Source organism: Mobula birostris, chromosome X (genome assembly GCF_030028105.1).
Source record: "Mobula birostris isolate sMobBir1 chromosome X, sMobBir1.hap1, whole genome shotgun sequence".
In the NCBI taxonomy this organism is placed as follows: domain Eukaryota; kingdom Metazoa; phylum Chordata; class Chondrichthyes; order Myliobatiformes; family Myliobatidae; genus Mobula; species Mobula birostris.
In genome coordinates this window covers 59919901-59935902 of record NC_092402.1, presented here as the reverse complement: position 1 = coordinate 59935902, position 16002 = coordinate 59919901, and the positions used below count along the sequence as shown (strand labels likewise).

General features: G+C 44.0%; 1 protein-coding gene and 1 pseudogene across 1 annotated transcript in view; both read right to left on the bottom strand.

Annotated features, from left to right (window-relative positions):
• Positions 1–4072: 4072 nt before the first annotated feature.
• Positions 4073–11829, bottom strand: LOC140191522 (E3 SUMO-protein ligase NSE2-like; annotated as a pseudogene).
• LOC140191725 (uncharacterized) overlaps positions 11526–16002 on the bottom strand; it is a 28811-nt gene continuing 24334 nt past the window's right edge. Inside the window, exon 9 of the mRNA XM_072249411.1 lies at positions 11526–15167. Within this exon, the coding sequence (XP_072105512.1) occupies positions 15103–15167 (65 nt within the window). The 3' untranslated portion in view covers positions 11526–15102. The remainder of the gene's footprint in view (positions 15168–16002) is intronic.

Here is a 16002-nt window from a genome sequence, read left to right as displayed (position 1 = left end):
GCAGGCATAGCTGGGACTCATACGGGTGCCCATGGCTACACCTTTAGTTTGGTGGAAGTGGGAGGAGCCAAAGGAGAAATTATTAAGAGTAAGGACTAATTCCGCTAGACGGAGCAGAGTGGTGGTAGAGGGGAACTGATTAGGTCTGGAATCCAAAAAGAAGCAGAGAGCTTTGAGACCTTCCTGATGAGGGATGGAAGTATATAGGGACTGGACATCCATGGTGAAAATAAAGCAGTGGGGGCCAGAGAACATAAAATTATCGAAAAGTTTCAGAGCGTGAGAAGTGTCCAGATGTTACATAAGAAATAGGAGCAGGAGTCGGCCATCTGGCCCATCAAGCCTGCTCTGCCATTCAATAAGATCATGGATGATCTGACCGTGGACTCATCTCCACCTACCTGCCTTTTCCACATAACCCTTAATTCCCCTACTATGCAAAAATCTATTCAACTTTGTCTGAAAAATATTTACTGAGGTAGCCTCACTCCTTCATTGGGCACTTCTCTCCTTAATAGTAGCTCTGCCTAAAGATATTATCCCAAAACCCTCGTCCAATCCTTTCTAATCTTGCTGACTCATTCTCGATTAAAAGCTTAGAGGTATTTCCATGATATGGATGTCATATACAGTAGTTCAACATCCCAGTCGTAGTAGCTGTTGTAGATTCATACTTACTCAAGCCAAAATATTTTAAGATTTGTTTCCTAAAAGGAATATGTAGGGTAGAATTAGAAAGACCACAATGACTGATAATATTATCTTGGTGGTTTGATTACACTCCGCATTTGTTGCATTTGCAGTGATACTTTTAGTCTCAGTCATTCTGTGGAATCAAAATACAATTTGATAAATATAAATTTACTATTTTAAGAATTTCAAAGTACAGTCACTACAAAAATTGGTGTCTTAGATTGAAATTAAATAGTAATTACATAGTTTCCGTTTCTGTTTACAGTGTTTGCCTCCCACTTCCAGTACAAATATGAGTCTTGTCACTTGCAGAAGTTCTCTGATGACTCTGCGGTGGTTGGGTGTATCAGAGATGTGCAGGGGTCAGAGTACAGAGGATTGGTGGACAAGTTTGTGGAGTGGTGCAGGAGGAATCACCTGCTCCTGAACGTGACCAAAACCAGGGAGATGGTGATTGATTTTAGTAGGAAGAGGACTGTGACGAGTCCTGTATACATTCTGGGAGAAGAGGTTTCAGTGTTGGAGGAGCACAAATACTTGGGTGTTCACCTCGACCACAGACCATAGACCACAGATTGGAAAACCAACACCAAGGCTGTTTACAAGAAGGGGATGAGCAGACTCTGTTTTCTAAGGGAGCTGAGATCCTTCAATGTGTGCAGCAGGATGTTGGAGATCTTTTACCAGTCTCTTGTAGCGGGAGCAGTCTTCTTTGTGGCTTTATGTTAGGGGAGCAGCATCAGTCCAGGTAATGCAAAAAGACTAAGTGAACTTATCAAAAAGGCTGGATCTGTCCTTGGCTACAAACCAGACTCTTTTGAGTTAGTGGTGAAGAGGAGGTTACTAAACAAACTGTTAGTCATTATGGACAATCTGGCACATCCTCTCCATGACCTACTGAATAAGCAGTGGAGCACCCTTTTCAAAGAAACTCATTCAGCTCCACTGTCACAAGGATCATTACAGAAAATCTTTCCTACCAAATGCAATAAGCATGTACAACAGTTCATCTCTGTGCAACAGGAGAACACACATCATAGTATAATAGTCTCTGTTTTATTATTTCGCATATTATTTTTGCACAATGGTAAACTATTATTGTGTATATTATTCTGTACTTTATTGTTAATTAATATTATTATATTTATTATTGCTAAGTGTGTTTTATATGTTGCTGCTGTAATGAAATAATATCCCACTTGGGATCAATACTTATTATTCTTAATGAAATGCTCAATGCATGTGTCATTTCTTTTTCAGATATCTTAACAAGTTGATTAAACATCAGATGGGATTGTCACTGCACACAAACAGCTCAACGCCATCCACAAGACTGCAGATCCTTGTAATGTGTCTTCAGATAATCAGAAAATTTTCCTTTCAGACAAACAGTGGGCACAATAATGGGAAAATCAGGTTGGTACTGGATTCCAAGAGAGGGAATTTCTAGAATGCCTACGAGCTGGCATTTTAGAGCAGCTCGTGACTGAGTCTACTAGAGGATCAGCTATTCTGTTTTGGGTCTTATGCAATGAACTGGTTTTGATTAGAGAGCTTAAGGTAAAGGAACCCTTAGGGGGTAAGTGATCATAATATGATCAAATTCACCCTGAAATTTGAGAAGGACAAGCTAAAGTCAGATGTATCAGTATTACAGTGGAGTAAAGGGAATTACAGAGGCATGAGAGAGGAGTTGGCCAGAATTGATTGGAAAAGATCACTGGCAGGGGTGACGGCAGAGCAGCAATGGCTGGAATTTCTGGAAGCAATTTGGAAGGTGAAGGATTTGTACACCCAAAGAGGATGAAGTATCCTAAAGGCAGGATGACACAACCGTGGCTGACAAGAAAAGTCAAGGCCAAGTGAGGGCATATAATAGAGTAAAAATTAGTAGGAAATTAGAGGATTGGGAAGCTTTTAAAAATCAACGGAAGGCAAATAAAAAGGCAATTAGGAAGGTAAAGATGGAATGCAAAAGTAAGCATGCCAGTAATATTAAAGAGGATATCAAAGGTTTCTTTGATACATAAAGGGTAAAAGAGAGGCGAGAGTGGATATCGGACCACTGGAAAATGATGCTGAAGAGGTAGTAATGGGGGACAAGGAAATGGCAGGTGAACCAATAAGTATTTTGCATCAGTCTTCATTGTGGAAGACACTAGCAGTATGCTGGAAGTTCCAAGTGTCAGGAGTCATGAAATGTGTAAAGTCACCATTTCTAGGGAGAAGGTTCTTGGGAAACACAAAGGTCTGAGTGTATATAAGTCACATGGACCAGATGGTGTATAGAGAGAGAGGCAGAAGAAAGGAAATTATAGGCCAGTTAGCCTGACCTCAGTAGTTGGGAAGATGTTGAAGTCAATTATTAAGGATGAGGTCTCAGTGTATTTGGAGGCACATGATAAAATAGGCCATAGTCAGCATGAAGGGGAAATTTTTTTGACAAATTTGTTGGAATTCTTTGAAGAAATAACAAGCAGGACAGACAAAGGAGAATCGGTTGATGTTGTGTTCTTGGATTTTTAGAAGGCCATTGACAAAGTGCCACACATGAGGCTGCCTAACAAGCTATGAGCTTATGGCATTACAGGAAAGATTCTAGCATGGATAAAGTAGTGGCTGATAGGCAGGAGGCAAAGAGTGGGAAGAAAGGGAGCCTTTTCTGGTTGGCTATCAGTGACTAGTGGTGTTCCACAGGGGTCTGTGTTGGGACTAATTCTTTTTACACTATATACCAATGATTTGGATGATGGAATTGATGGCTTTGTTGTAAAGTTTGCAGATGATATGAAGATAGGTGGAGGGGTAGGTAGTTTTGAGGAAGTAGAGAGACTATGGAAGCACTTGGGTAGATTAGGAGAATGGGCAAAGAAATGGCAGATGGAATGCAGTGTCGGGAAGTGTATGGTCATGCACTTTGGAAGAAGAAATGAAAGGGTTGACTATTTTCTAAATGGAGGGAAAATACAAAAATCTGAGGTGCAAAGGGACTTGGGAGTCCTTATGCAGGATTCCCTGAAAGTTAATTTGCAGGTTCAGTCTGTGGTGCAGAAGACACACGTGATGTTAGCATTCATTTCTAGAGGACTAGAATATAAAAGCAAGGATGTAATGTTGAGACTTTGGTGAGGCCTCAGTTGGAGTATTGTGAGCAGTTTCGAGCACTTTATCTTGGAAAGGATGTGCTGAAATTGGAGAGGGTTCAACGGAGGGCACCAAGTCTTCTTGCAACACACACAAAATGCTGGTGAAACACAGCAGGCCAGACAGCATCCATTGGAAGAAGCACCGTTGACGTTTTGGGCTGAGGCCCTTCGTCAGACCCTTCTTCCTGTGTTCCACCAGCATTTTGTGTGTGTTGCTTGAATTTCTAGCATCTTCAGATTTCCTTGTGTTTGCACCAAGTCTTCTTCATCTGTTTGTGTTTGGTTTGCTTTATTTCTATTCTGGCTTCCTCTTCATAGTTATGCCCACAAACTTCATTCTTCACAGGACATTCCATTTCTCTATGTAATGGGGCAAATGAAATTCCTTCAGCTCTGGGTCACTGCATTGCCCTCGTCAATCTCACTGGCTAAAGTGCTCTCGCTCTGTGACTCTGCACCAACTTGCCTTACCATCTCATTCAGCTGACTATTAAAATGGAGATATTTATCAGTTTTGAGCAGATTTTAATCTTTGTTAATATTTTTCAGTTCATTAAACATCTATCTGGCTATTCTTGCGTCACCTGCTTTACGATGCTTCCAAAAATTTGTATGAATTGTTCAAATTCTCGATACATAATCCAGCATAAACTTTTCCATTTTGCTCATTTCCTCTGCACTAGGTAATGTAACTGGGAGAAATGTACATAATTCACAACCACCAACATTAACTTGTGGTTTCGCTTTAAGAAGCTCATCTGACCTGATGATGTTGTTATGTAAAGAGTTTTAACACACTTTTGTGTTTAGGTTTTGGAGTTTAATAAAATGTGTTATGGGTTTCATCAAAAATAAATGCCTCACTTCGTTTTATTTGCGAAAACCTACATCGGTGACCCTGATGCTCTTGGACGATTCTTGAGTTATTGAACATGTCGGTCATTGCAGTCACTTTGGAACTGCTGGAGTTTTGGGAGCAAAAATGCCGTCGCTTGGCTTGTACAAGCTGAGTTCAGTTTGCTCTGCGAGAAATCACTGCTGACGACACCAAATTCTACTACATGGTAGTATCACTCAGCAATTCCACGGCTGTGAGAGTGGTGAGTCTGCTTCAATACCCACTGAACACATTGAATATCGATCACTGGAAGCTCACTTTTTACAGACTTTTGGACTATCAGAGTCTGAGCACACCATACAGTTGCTCTCCTTATCCGGTTTTGGTGATGTGAGGCCTTCAGAGCTAATGGACCACATGCTGTCTCTCTTGGGAAATTACTATCCTTGTTTTATTTTTAAAGAACTCTTCATGCAGCAAATGCCTGATCAAGTTCACATCACCCTCACTAATGCACCCGTGAAGGACTGTAGGGAGCTTGTTAAAATGGCTGATAGTCTATACTCAGCTAGGCAATGGTGTATCATTCCTCCTTTCTCCATCTCAATAAGCCCGGTCAGCAATGCCCTCAACATAAGGATGGCCGCGGCTGTGAAACAGACAACAGGCCTGTGCTTTTACCATGCTCGCTTTGGTACAAATGCCAGAAAGTGCAGACTGCCTTGCAGCTTTGATCGTGCCAGCATATACTCTATCAGGGCAACACTTCCTGTGTGACACGGCTGCCAGCATAGCCTATTGATGAGAAGGCAAAGAGAGACAAAACCTTACTGGAGGGCGCCAATGGCAGCAGGAGCCGGACTTCTGGGACATGACAGGTGACACTCTACTTTAATGGGTGATGTTACACATGGGTCTTCGTCCTGCCTGAAGTGGCTGGGCCTCTGCTCGGTGCAGATTTCCCGTGTGCCCAAGGACTGTCAGTCAATCTTAAGAACTACCATCTTGTGGATGTCAAGGATGTTGCGTCATTACCCTGCTCCCACAGAAAGTACCAAAGCTCACCAAGCCCAAATTCTTCACTACAGTCACAAAACGTGGGGCTGGACACCATATTTCTACAACTGGCCCACTAGTCAATGCCCGTGCACATAGACTGGACCCAGAAAAGCTGGCAACTGTGAAGGCTGAGTTTGCCAACATGGAAAGACTCGGAACTGTACGCCAGTCAAATAGCCCCTGGGCTTCTCCCGTCCATATGGTCCTTAAACCTGATGGTTTTTGCCACCCATGTGGTGACTACTGATGCCTTAATGAGGCCACCACCCCCGAATATTACCTGGTGGTCCCACGCATCCAGGACTTTTCGGCACCCTTAGCTGGAAAATTATTTTTTCCCCAAAGTTGATCTAGTTAGGGGCGACCATCAGGTGCCTGTGTGCTCAGAGAACATTTTCAAAACAGCTGTGATAACCCTGTTTGGCCTTTTTTGAGTTTCTGTGCATGCCACTCGGCCTGAAAAATGCAGCACAGACTCTCCAATGGCTGATGAATTCTGTATTAAAAGACTTAGATTTTCTTTTTGTTTATCTGGATGACACATTTGTCCCCAGTGCATCCAAATCTGAACGCGTATCCCATCTCTGCACACTTTTCGAGAACTTAAGTCAACATGTGTTGATTATTTCCCTTGCTAAATGCCAGTTTGGGCTCTCAACCATTGACTTTCTCGGCCATCGCATCTCTGCAGAAGATGCAAAACCACTCCCATCAAAAGTAGCCACTATTATGGATTTCTCACCGCCCGGCAATACAAAAAAAAACTACAGGAGTTTTTAGGTACGGTGAATTTCTATCACTGCTTCATTTGGAGAGCTGCTGAGCTTGTGCTTCCCCTGTATAGTGCGCTTAAAGGAAATACCCCTAATCAAGTGCTTGACTAGTCACTGGATATGACCAGGGCATTTGATGATTCCAAACAAGCTCTTTCTAACGCAACCCTACTGGCACACTGGCTCCCCAATGCACCTGTAACAATTACTTCTGACGCTTCATGAAGTGGGTGCTGTGCGTGAACAGCCGGTTGGAGGCATGGGCAGCTGTTCATGTTCTTCAGCCGGCAGCTCTGTCCCTCTGAAAGGAAGTACAGCATGTTTAACTGTGAGTTTCTCGGTCTCTATATGGCTGTCCGCCATTTTCATTTCCTTCTAGAGGGTTGCCATTTCACAGCATTCATTGACCACAAACCCCTCGTGCACGCAATGGCCAAAATATCAGACCCTTGGTCTGCATGGCAGCAACGCCATCTGGCCTACGTATCCAGGTTCACATTGGATATATGACATATCAGGGGGAAGAATAATGCGGTGGCTGACCTAGAGATCCAGGTTTACCAAACAGCAGTCATGGGCCTGCTGACATTAAGTTCGGGGAAGTTGGCATTTCTCTCCTGTGTGATGTCTCAAATGGTCGCACTCACCCCATCGTGTCTGCAAACTGGAGATGGACTTTTTTCGACTCCGTACATCGCCTCCCACATCCGGGCTGGACGGCCACACAGAAACAGATTGCATTAAAGTTCGTTTGGCATGGCTTCAGAAAGGACGTGCATGATTGGACTGCAGCTTGTGTGCAGTGCCAGCAGGAAAAAATTAACCCTCATGTACAGGCACCATTGGCACAGTTTTAAGGTCCCCGAGCAACGGTTTGACCACGTCAATGTTGGTCCTCTTCCCGCCTCCTGCGGTTTTACGCAACTTCTTACCTTGGTGGATCATACCACCTGGGGCCAAAGGTTGTCCCTCCAGCATCGATGATGGCTGCAGACGTGGCTCGCGTATTCTTCAGCACCTGGGTTGCTTGGTTTAGCATCCCATCTGATATTTCCTCTGACCGCGGTCCCCAATTCATATCAGACCTCTGGGCTGCAATGCCCCAGAACCTCAGCATGAGGCTACATCACACCATGGCATACAACCCACAGTCCAATGCCCTAAGCAAGCGGTTTCACTGCTCCTTAAAGACTGCTGTGAGGGCTTCACCGACAGATGGTGTTGGCATGATCATCTCCTATGGGTCCCTCTGGGGCTCAGAACTGCTCTGAAAGAGATCCTACAGTCGCCCGTGGCAGAATTGGGATATGGGCAGCCGTTACTAGTGCCAGGTGATTTTATTCCCGATGCCACGACCGCCTGGCCGGCCTCTCAACAGTGTTCCACCCTCCTCAGTAAATTCAGTTCCTTTTCACCTGTTCCTACCTCCCATCATGGCCTACAGCCTCTTGGGTTCCAGCTGACTGACATTCTGCCTTGTTTGTCTTCGTCCGCCGTGATGCACAAACATCCCCTTAGGCCCCCTTACAATGGTCCCTTCCACGCACTGGGACGGGGAGACCAGACTTTTAACATAGATAAGAGGGGTAAACCTCAACCTACTTCAGTAGATCACCTTAATCCAACTGACCAAGATTTGGAGGACTCCAATACCACGCCCCTGCCGTCACGACATGACCATGAGTATGTCAACACATCTCTGGATGAGCCAGAGGCACCTGTGGTTCCTCCACCCATGGAACACAGAACCCGAGCCAACCGGCTCGCCTGACCTCCAGACAGGCTCACAATACTGGTTTCAGTGAATTCTGAGGGGGTGGGGGACTGTGTAGGGTAAAGCAACAAATGTACATAATTCACAACCACCAACACTGAGTTGGGGTTTTGCTTTAAGAGGCTGATATGATGTGATAACGTAATTACATAAAGATTTTTCGTGTGCTTTTGTGTTTAGTTTTTGGAGTTCAATAAGATGTGTCACAGGCTTCATTAAACATAAAACACCTCACTTTGTTTTACTTGCGAAAACCTACAAGTGCAAAGTCAGTTGCGAGCTCAATTCCAGAATTGACTGACACATGACCAGCTTTCAACGAGGACAATTCTGAATCCAAACAAGACCTTGGCTCACTGTTCAAATGGCTGCCTGCCTCTCCAGACCCTTCAGCGGTTAAAAAAGTCTGTTAGTAGTTTGAACTGGTTCCCTAACTACTTGTCCCACCTCTTTAGATAGTAACATCTCCTCTCAACTTTGCAAATTACTATCATTAAGTTTCAGAAGTTAATTTTGCAACACTATATTATGTAATCTGTTATTGTTTTCCTCTTTTTACCACCTTGATGATCTGTCTGGACATCACACAAACAAGAGCTTTTCAGTGTATCTCGGTGCATGTGGCAATAATAAACCAGTCATTAATCTAAATAACTCCTTCCTGGTGTTAAACAAACTGGATTATGGTCCCCTGAGTTGCCTACCTTTGAATTTGGGAATAAGAGAAACTGTCTGCCAACCCTCTCGAACTGTTCCACCTTGCTGTTTCATTCCACGTGGCTGGCAGCAACTCCGACCAGGGCCAACACTGCTCAGTTTGGCGCCTTGTTGTTGTTCTTCTTCTTCTTGTGTTGTTTTATGGCGGTTGGCAAACCAGCTTTTAGGTGCATTACCGCCACCTGCTAGACTGGAGTGTGGATCATTGGATAAACAGGAGAAGGGAAAAGGATTGCATTCCCTATATTCTATTTAATAAGCCTGAGTCTTTCAGATACTTCATGATACGGATCTGTATTTTTCTTGAATTCCCACTTAAAATGTCTTCTATGCCCACATCAGATTTTTTGTTTATCTTAAGTGCTCCTATCATCTTCACTCTTTCTTTTTGATACATTTTATCAATACATGTTCAACTGTTTCTGGTTGATTACAGTATTCACACAACCCAGTTGGATGTTTCCCTATTTTGTGTAATGTGTAATTAAGATTAGTGTGTCCAATTCTCAAACGACTGATGATTACTTCTGTCTTTCTATATCCACTTGACAATCTTTTGTATTTGACTTGCCTCTGTATTTTGTACAGTTGTCTCCCTGTTTCACTCTCATCCCAATGCTTCTGCCATGTCTCCTCAGTACGGGTTTTAATAATGCTCTTGACTTCCGCTTTGCTTAGAGGGATCTGGTCCTCTATTATAGACGATTTGAGCGATTGTTTAGCTATACTATCCACCTTTTCATTACCCTCCACTCCACAATGAGCAGGAACCCAAAGAAAGCTTACTTCTACCCCATTTTTGGTCAGTGTATATAACTTGCATAAAATCTCCAATAAAATATCCTGTCTACTTTCTGATTTTCTTGATTTGATCGAGGTTGATGCAGATAAACTGTCTGAACAGATTACAGACTTTTTGATATTATTTTCTTCTATCCAAGATAATGCACTCAATATTGCCATTAATTCTGTTGTATACACTGATAAATGGTTTGATGTTCTTTTCCTGATACTAGTTTTGCACTGAGGAATGTAGACTGCAATACCTGTGTGGCCAGATCGAGGGTCTTTTGATCCATCCGTAAATATTACAAGTTCATTTCTAAAATGTGAGTCTATATATTCTTGTTCTATCTGTTTGATTCCATAGTTAGACTTCTTTTTTAAAAGTTGTTGCAGGTTTTTATTTACTGTATGCATTGTAAAGAGCCATGGAGGACCATCAGATATTGGAACTGTAGGGCTATATTCCATTTCGTGTAGACCATATTTTTGTGCTGCTGCATCCCCAATCCATCCAAAGCTATTATAACTTGACTTATTATGTTCCCAGCAGTCTTTTAATATAGCTTGAGCTGGATGTGAGTAGTCATGTCCCATGATGTTAACCCAGTAATTTAGCATTAGCTTTACTCTTCTAAGTCTTAATGGCATTTCCCCCATTTCGACCTGAAGAGCTGATATAGGTGATGTTCTGAATGCATCACTACATATCCTGAGGGCCTGAGCTTGCTCAACATCCAGCATTTTTAAATTACTTTCTGCAGCTGACATGTAAGCTACACTTCCATAATCCAATGTAGTCCTCATTAAAGCTTGATAAATATTTAATAGCGATATCCTGCTCGCACCACAGTCCTGTCCGGCAAGACCACTCAATAAGTTTTTTTTTTACATTTGTTTGTAATTTTCTCGATTTGCTTTTTCCATGTAAGTTTCTCATCAAATAACAAACCAAGGAACCAAATTAGCTTTACCTGCTCTAATTTTTGTTCATATAATTTCACGGAAACTGGGTTGTGATTTCTTGAGAAACATATCACTTGGACTTACTCGTAGACAATTTGAAACCCCATTTATGTGCTCACTCCTCCACTTTGTTTATTGCATCTTGCATTTTCCTTTGTATATAAATTAAATTTCTTCCCCTCACCCATAAAGCCCTGTCATCTGCATATAAGGATTTCCCCACACTATGTTTAGCTTGCACAAATATGTCATTTATCACTATTGAAAATAGTAATGGACTGCAGACACTACCTTATGGTGTTCCATTTTCAACCAAATATGTCCTGGAGTACTCTGTTTCCACCTTGATTTGAATTGTTCGACCAAAAAGAAAGTCTAGAACCCAGTTATATAATTTTCCTTCCACCCCTAGTTCTTTCAATTTAATTAACACTCCCTCTTTCCAGAGCATATCATATGCCTTTTCTATGTCAAAAAATACCGCCAGGACTATTTGTTTATTTGTTTGAGCCTTCCTAATTTCAGATTCCAAGCGAAGTATTGAATCTACTGTAGTTCTTCCTTTATGAAAACCGCTTTGGTGGGGAGAAATAAGATTTCTTTTTTCTAGAAAGTATGTAAGCCTATTAGTTATTATCATTCCATAAGTTTACCTAGCTGTGAAGTTAATGCAATTGGTCTATAATTTGTTTGGTCTGATGAATCTTTACCAGATTTTAATACTGGAACAATAACAGAATGTTTCCATGCAGTTGGTAGTTTATCTATTTCCCATATTTTATTAAACAGTCTCTGTAGAACTAGAAGTGCACTTTTTGATAAGTGCTTCAGCATTATACCCCATACTTGATCCTTCCCAGGGGAAGTTGGCCGCACATTCATAATGGCTGTTTCTATTTCTGTTATGCTGATAGGTGTATCCGGCGCTTCTGATGTTGCTCTTTTTTCCGTAATTCCTGAATTTTGCTTAAGTCTCTCCTCCCTTTGCTGTCTAGCCTCGACTGTCAAATTCTCCGAGCTATGTATGTTAACAAAAGTTTTTGCCAATATTGCTGCTTTTTCTACATTGTTAATTGTCATTTTGTCCTTACTTTTTAGCACAGGAATCTCCTTACTACTTCTTATTCATTCATTTTCCTTATCATGCCCCATATTTCAGACAGTTGAGTTTCTCTTCCAATTTTGTTACAATACTGTCTCCAAAATGCTCGCTTTGCTTGTCTGATTGTTTTCCGAACTTTGCTTGTGCTCTTTTATATTGCATTAATGTTTCTACCGAATGCTGTCTTTTTAACACTTTAAATGCTTTATTTCTTACTTTTACACTTCTACTACATTCACAATCCCACCATGGAACACCCTTCCTGTACCTTTACTTTTCGGAATTGTTTCTTCTGCCAAATTTATAATTGCTGTGACCAATTTATCATTCATTTCTTCTATATCGAATATATTTTCATCTAAAATCTTTGTGCATCTTACTTCGCAAACACGAAGAGATATGCAGATGCTGGAAATTCAAGCAACACACATCAAAGTTGCTGGTGAACGCAGCAGGCCAGGCAGCATCTCCAGGAAGAGGTGCAGTCGATGTTTCGGGCCGAGACTCTTCGTCAGGACTAACTGAAGGAAGAGTGAGTAAGGGATTTGAAAGTGGGAGGGGGAGGGGGAGATCCAAAATGATAGGAGAAGACAGGAGGGGGAGGGATGGAGCCAAGAGCTGGACAGGTGATTGGCAAAAGGGATACGAGAGGATCATGGAACAGGAGGCCCGGGGAGAAAGACAAGGGGGGGGGAACCCAGAGGATGGGCAAGGGGTATATTCAGAGGGACAGAGGGAGAAAAAGGAGAGTGAGAGAAAGAATGTGTGCATAAAAATGAGTAACAGATGGGGTACGAGGGGGAGGTGGGGCCTTAGCGGAAGTTTGAGGTCAATGTTCACGCCATCAGGTTGGAGGCTACCCAGACGGAATATAAGGTGCTGTTCCTCCAACCTGAGTGTGGCTTCATCTTGACAGTAGAGGCGGCCGTGGATAGACATGTCAGAATGGGAATGGGATGTGGAATTAAAATGTGTGGCCACTGGGAGATCCTGCTTTCTCTGGCGGACAGAGTGTAGGTGTTCAGCAAAACGATCTCCCAGTCTGCGTTGGGTCTCACCAATATATAGAAGGCCGCATTGGGAGCATCGGACGCAGTATATCACCCCAGCCGACTCACAGGTGAAGTGTTGTCTCACCTGGAAGGACTGTCTGGGGCCCTGAATGGTGGTAAGGGAGGAAGTGTAAGGGCATGTGTAGCACTTGTTCCGCTTACAAGGATAAGTGCCGGGAGGGAGAATGGTGGGGAAGGATGGGGGGGACGAATAGACAAGGGAGTCGCGTAGGGAGGGTGTAGGGAAAGGTGTGCTTAGTGGTGGGATCCCGTTGGAGGTGGCGGAAGTTACGGAGAATAATATGTTGGACCCGGAGGCTGGTGGGGTGGTAGGTGAGGACCAGGGGAACCCTATTCCTAGTGGGGTGGCGGGAGGATGGAGTGAGAGCAGATGTGCGTGAAATGGGGGAGATGCGTTTGAGAGCAGAGTTGATGGTGGAGGAAGGGAAGCCCCTTTCTTTAAAAAAGGAGGACATCTCCCTCGTCCTGGGATGAAAAGCCTCATCCTGAGAGCAGATGCGGCGGAGACGACGGAATTGCGAGAAGGGGATGGCATTTTTGCAAGAGACAGGGTGAGAAGAGGAATAGTCCAGATAGCTGTGAGAGTCAGTAGGCTTATAGTAGACATCAGTAGATAAGCTGTCTCCAGAGACAGGGACAGAAAGATCTAGAAAGGGGAGGGAGGTGTCGGAAATGGACCAGGTAAACTTGAGGGCAGGGTGAAAGTTGGAGGCAAAGTTAATAAAGTCAACAAGCTCAGCATGTGTGCAGGAAGCAGCGCCAATGCAGTCGTTGATGTAGCGAAGGAAAAGTGGGGGACAGATACCAGAATAGGTACGGAACATAGATTGTTCCACAAAGCCAACAAAAAGGCAGGCATAGCTAGGACCCATACGGGTGCCCATAGCTACACCTTTAGTTTGGAGGAAGTGGGAGGAGCCAAAGGAGAAATTATTGAGAGTAAGGACTAATTCCGCTAGACCGAGCAGAGTGGTGGTAGAGAGGAACTGATTAGGTCTGGAATCCAAAAAGAAGCGGAGAGCTTTGAGACCTTCCTGATGGGGGATGGAAGTATATAGGGACTGGACATCCATGGTGAAAATAAAGTGGTGGGGGCCAGGGAACATAAAATCATCGAAAAGTTTCAGAGCGTGAGAAGTGTCACGAACATAGGTGGGAAGGGATTGAACAAGGGGGGATAAAACAGTGTCAAGGTATGCAGAAATGAGTTCGGTGGGGCAGGAGCAAGCTGAGACAATAGGTCTGCCAGGACAGGCAGGTTTGTGGATCTTGGGTAGGAGGTAGAAACAGGAAGTGCGGGGTGTGGGAACTATAAGGTTGGTAGCAGTGGATGGGAGATCCCCTGAGCAGATAAAGTTGGTGATGGCGTGGGAGACAATGGCCTGGTGCTCCTTAGTGGGGTTATGATCGTGGGGTAAATAAGAGGAGGTATCCGCGAGTTGTCGCTGTGCCTCAGCAAGGTAGAGGTCAGTACGCCAGACTACAACAGCACCCCCCTTATCGGCGGGTTTTATGGTAAGGTTAGGATTAGTGCAGAGGGAGTGGAGAGCACAGCGTTCGGAAGGAGTGAGGTTGGAATGGGAACAAGGTGCGGTGAAGTCGAGACGGTTGATGTCCCGTCAGCAGTTAGCAATAAAGAGATCCAGAGCAGGCAGAAGACCAGAGCAGGGTGTCCATGAAGAGGAGGAGGGTTGAAGATGGGAGAAGGGGTCATCGGTGGGGGTGGGAGAGTCCTTGCCAAAGAAGTGGGCTTGAAGACGGAGACGGCGGAAGAAGAGTTCCTTGTCATGGCAAACGTGGAACTCACTGAGGTGTGGGTGAAGGGGGACAAAGGTGAGACCCTTACTGAGGACAGAGCGCTCTGCCTCAGAGAGTTGAAGGTCAGAGGGGATGGTAAAGACCTTGCCCGGATGAGAGCTGGGATCAGAGGGGAGAGGGGGGAGGCTGGGGGTGTCAGTGGAGAGGGGAGGGTTGGGGTGAGAGGAAGATGGAGCCTCTGAGTACCCAGGAGCTGACGATGGGATCTGAGGGAGATGGGATTGCAGAGTGGTGGTGGGGGAAGGGGAGACGGGAGTCACAATAGCAGCACATAAAGACCCGGCCTGGAGTTCAAGGCTGGAGTCGCCTTTGTTTTGAACAAAGATGGTGGTTTCCATGTTCTTGCCGAATGACGCTTAATCAAATATTATTCCTAAAAGGTTCCACAGAGCTGGATGACTTGATGGCCGAAATTGTATGAACTTCTGAAATATAAAAGGTTCAATTTTAGACCCGCCGACATCTTACATGTCTTCAATGAAAAAAGGAAAATTAAAAATCACCCAAACCCAGATTTGAAGGACACCAGGTGATGACCTAGTGCACCCAGTCTCAGAGTATGAAAGGACAGTGCGATGCCCCAGTCCACCTCATCCCAGAGTGTGAAGGGACAGTGTGAAAACTCAGTGTACCCAGTCCGAGAGTGTGAAAGGACTGTGTGATAACCCTGTACACCTAGTTTTGGTATTTAATGCTAAACGTTATGGCTTGCTCAGTGGTTAAACAGCCAAATACTTTGGTTTGAGTCTGGAGTCACATACAAGGCAGAAACAATAGGCTTCCTTATGAGCCCACAGAGCCTGAATGTGTATATGTTAGAGACTTGAATAAATGTGTTTTAGCTAATTTTGATACCTGTTTACAATGATCAACAGTACCTTATCGTTAGGAGCTTGAGGAGTTGGTATGTCACTAAAGAATTTGCTAATTGTATGGTGGAGAGCATTCTAACTGGTTACATTACAGTCTGGTATTGCAACTCCAATGCGCGTGATTGCTAGAGGCGACAGAGGGTTGTGGACTCAGCAGCTCCATCACAGGCACTACCCTTCCCATCACTGAGGACATCCGCAAGAGGTGGTGCCTTAAGGAAGTGGCATCCGTCACTAAGGAACCTCACCACTCGGGACATGACCCCTTCTAATTACTACCTTCAGGGAGAAGGTACAAGAGCCTGAAGACCCACACTCAATGATCCAAGAACAGCTTCCCCTCCACCAACAGATTTCTGAGCAGTTCATGAATACCATCTCTTTATTC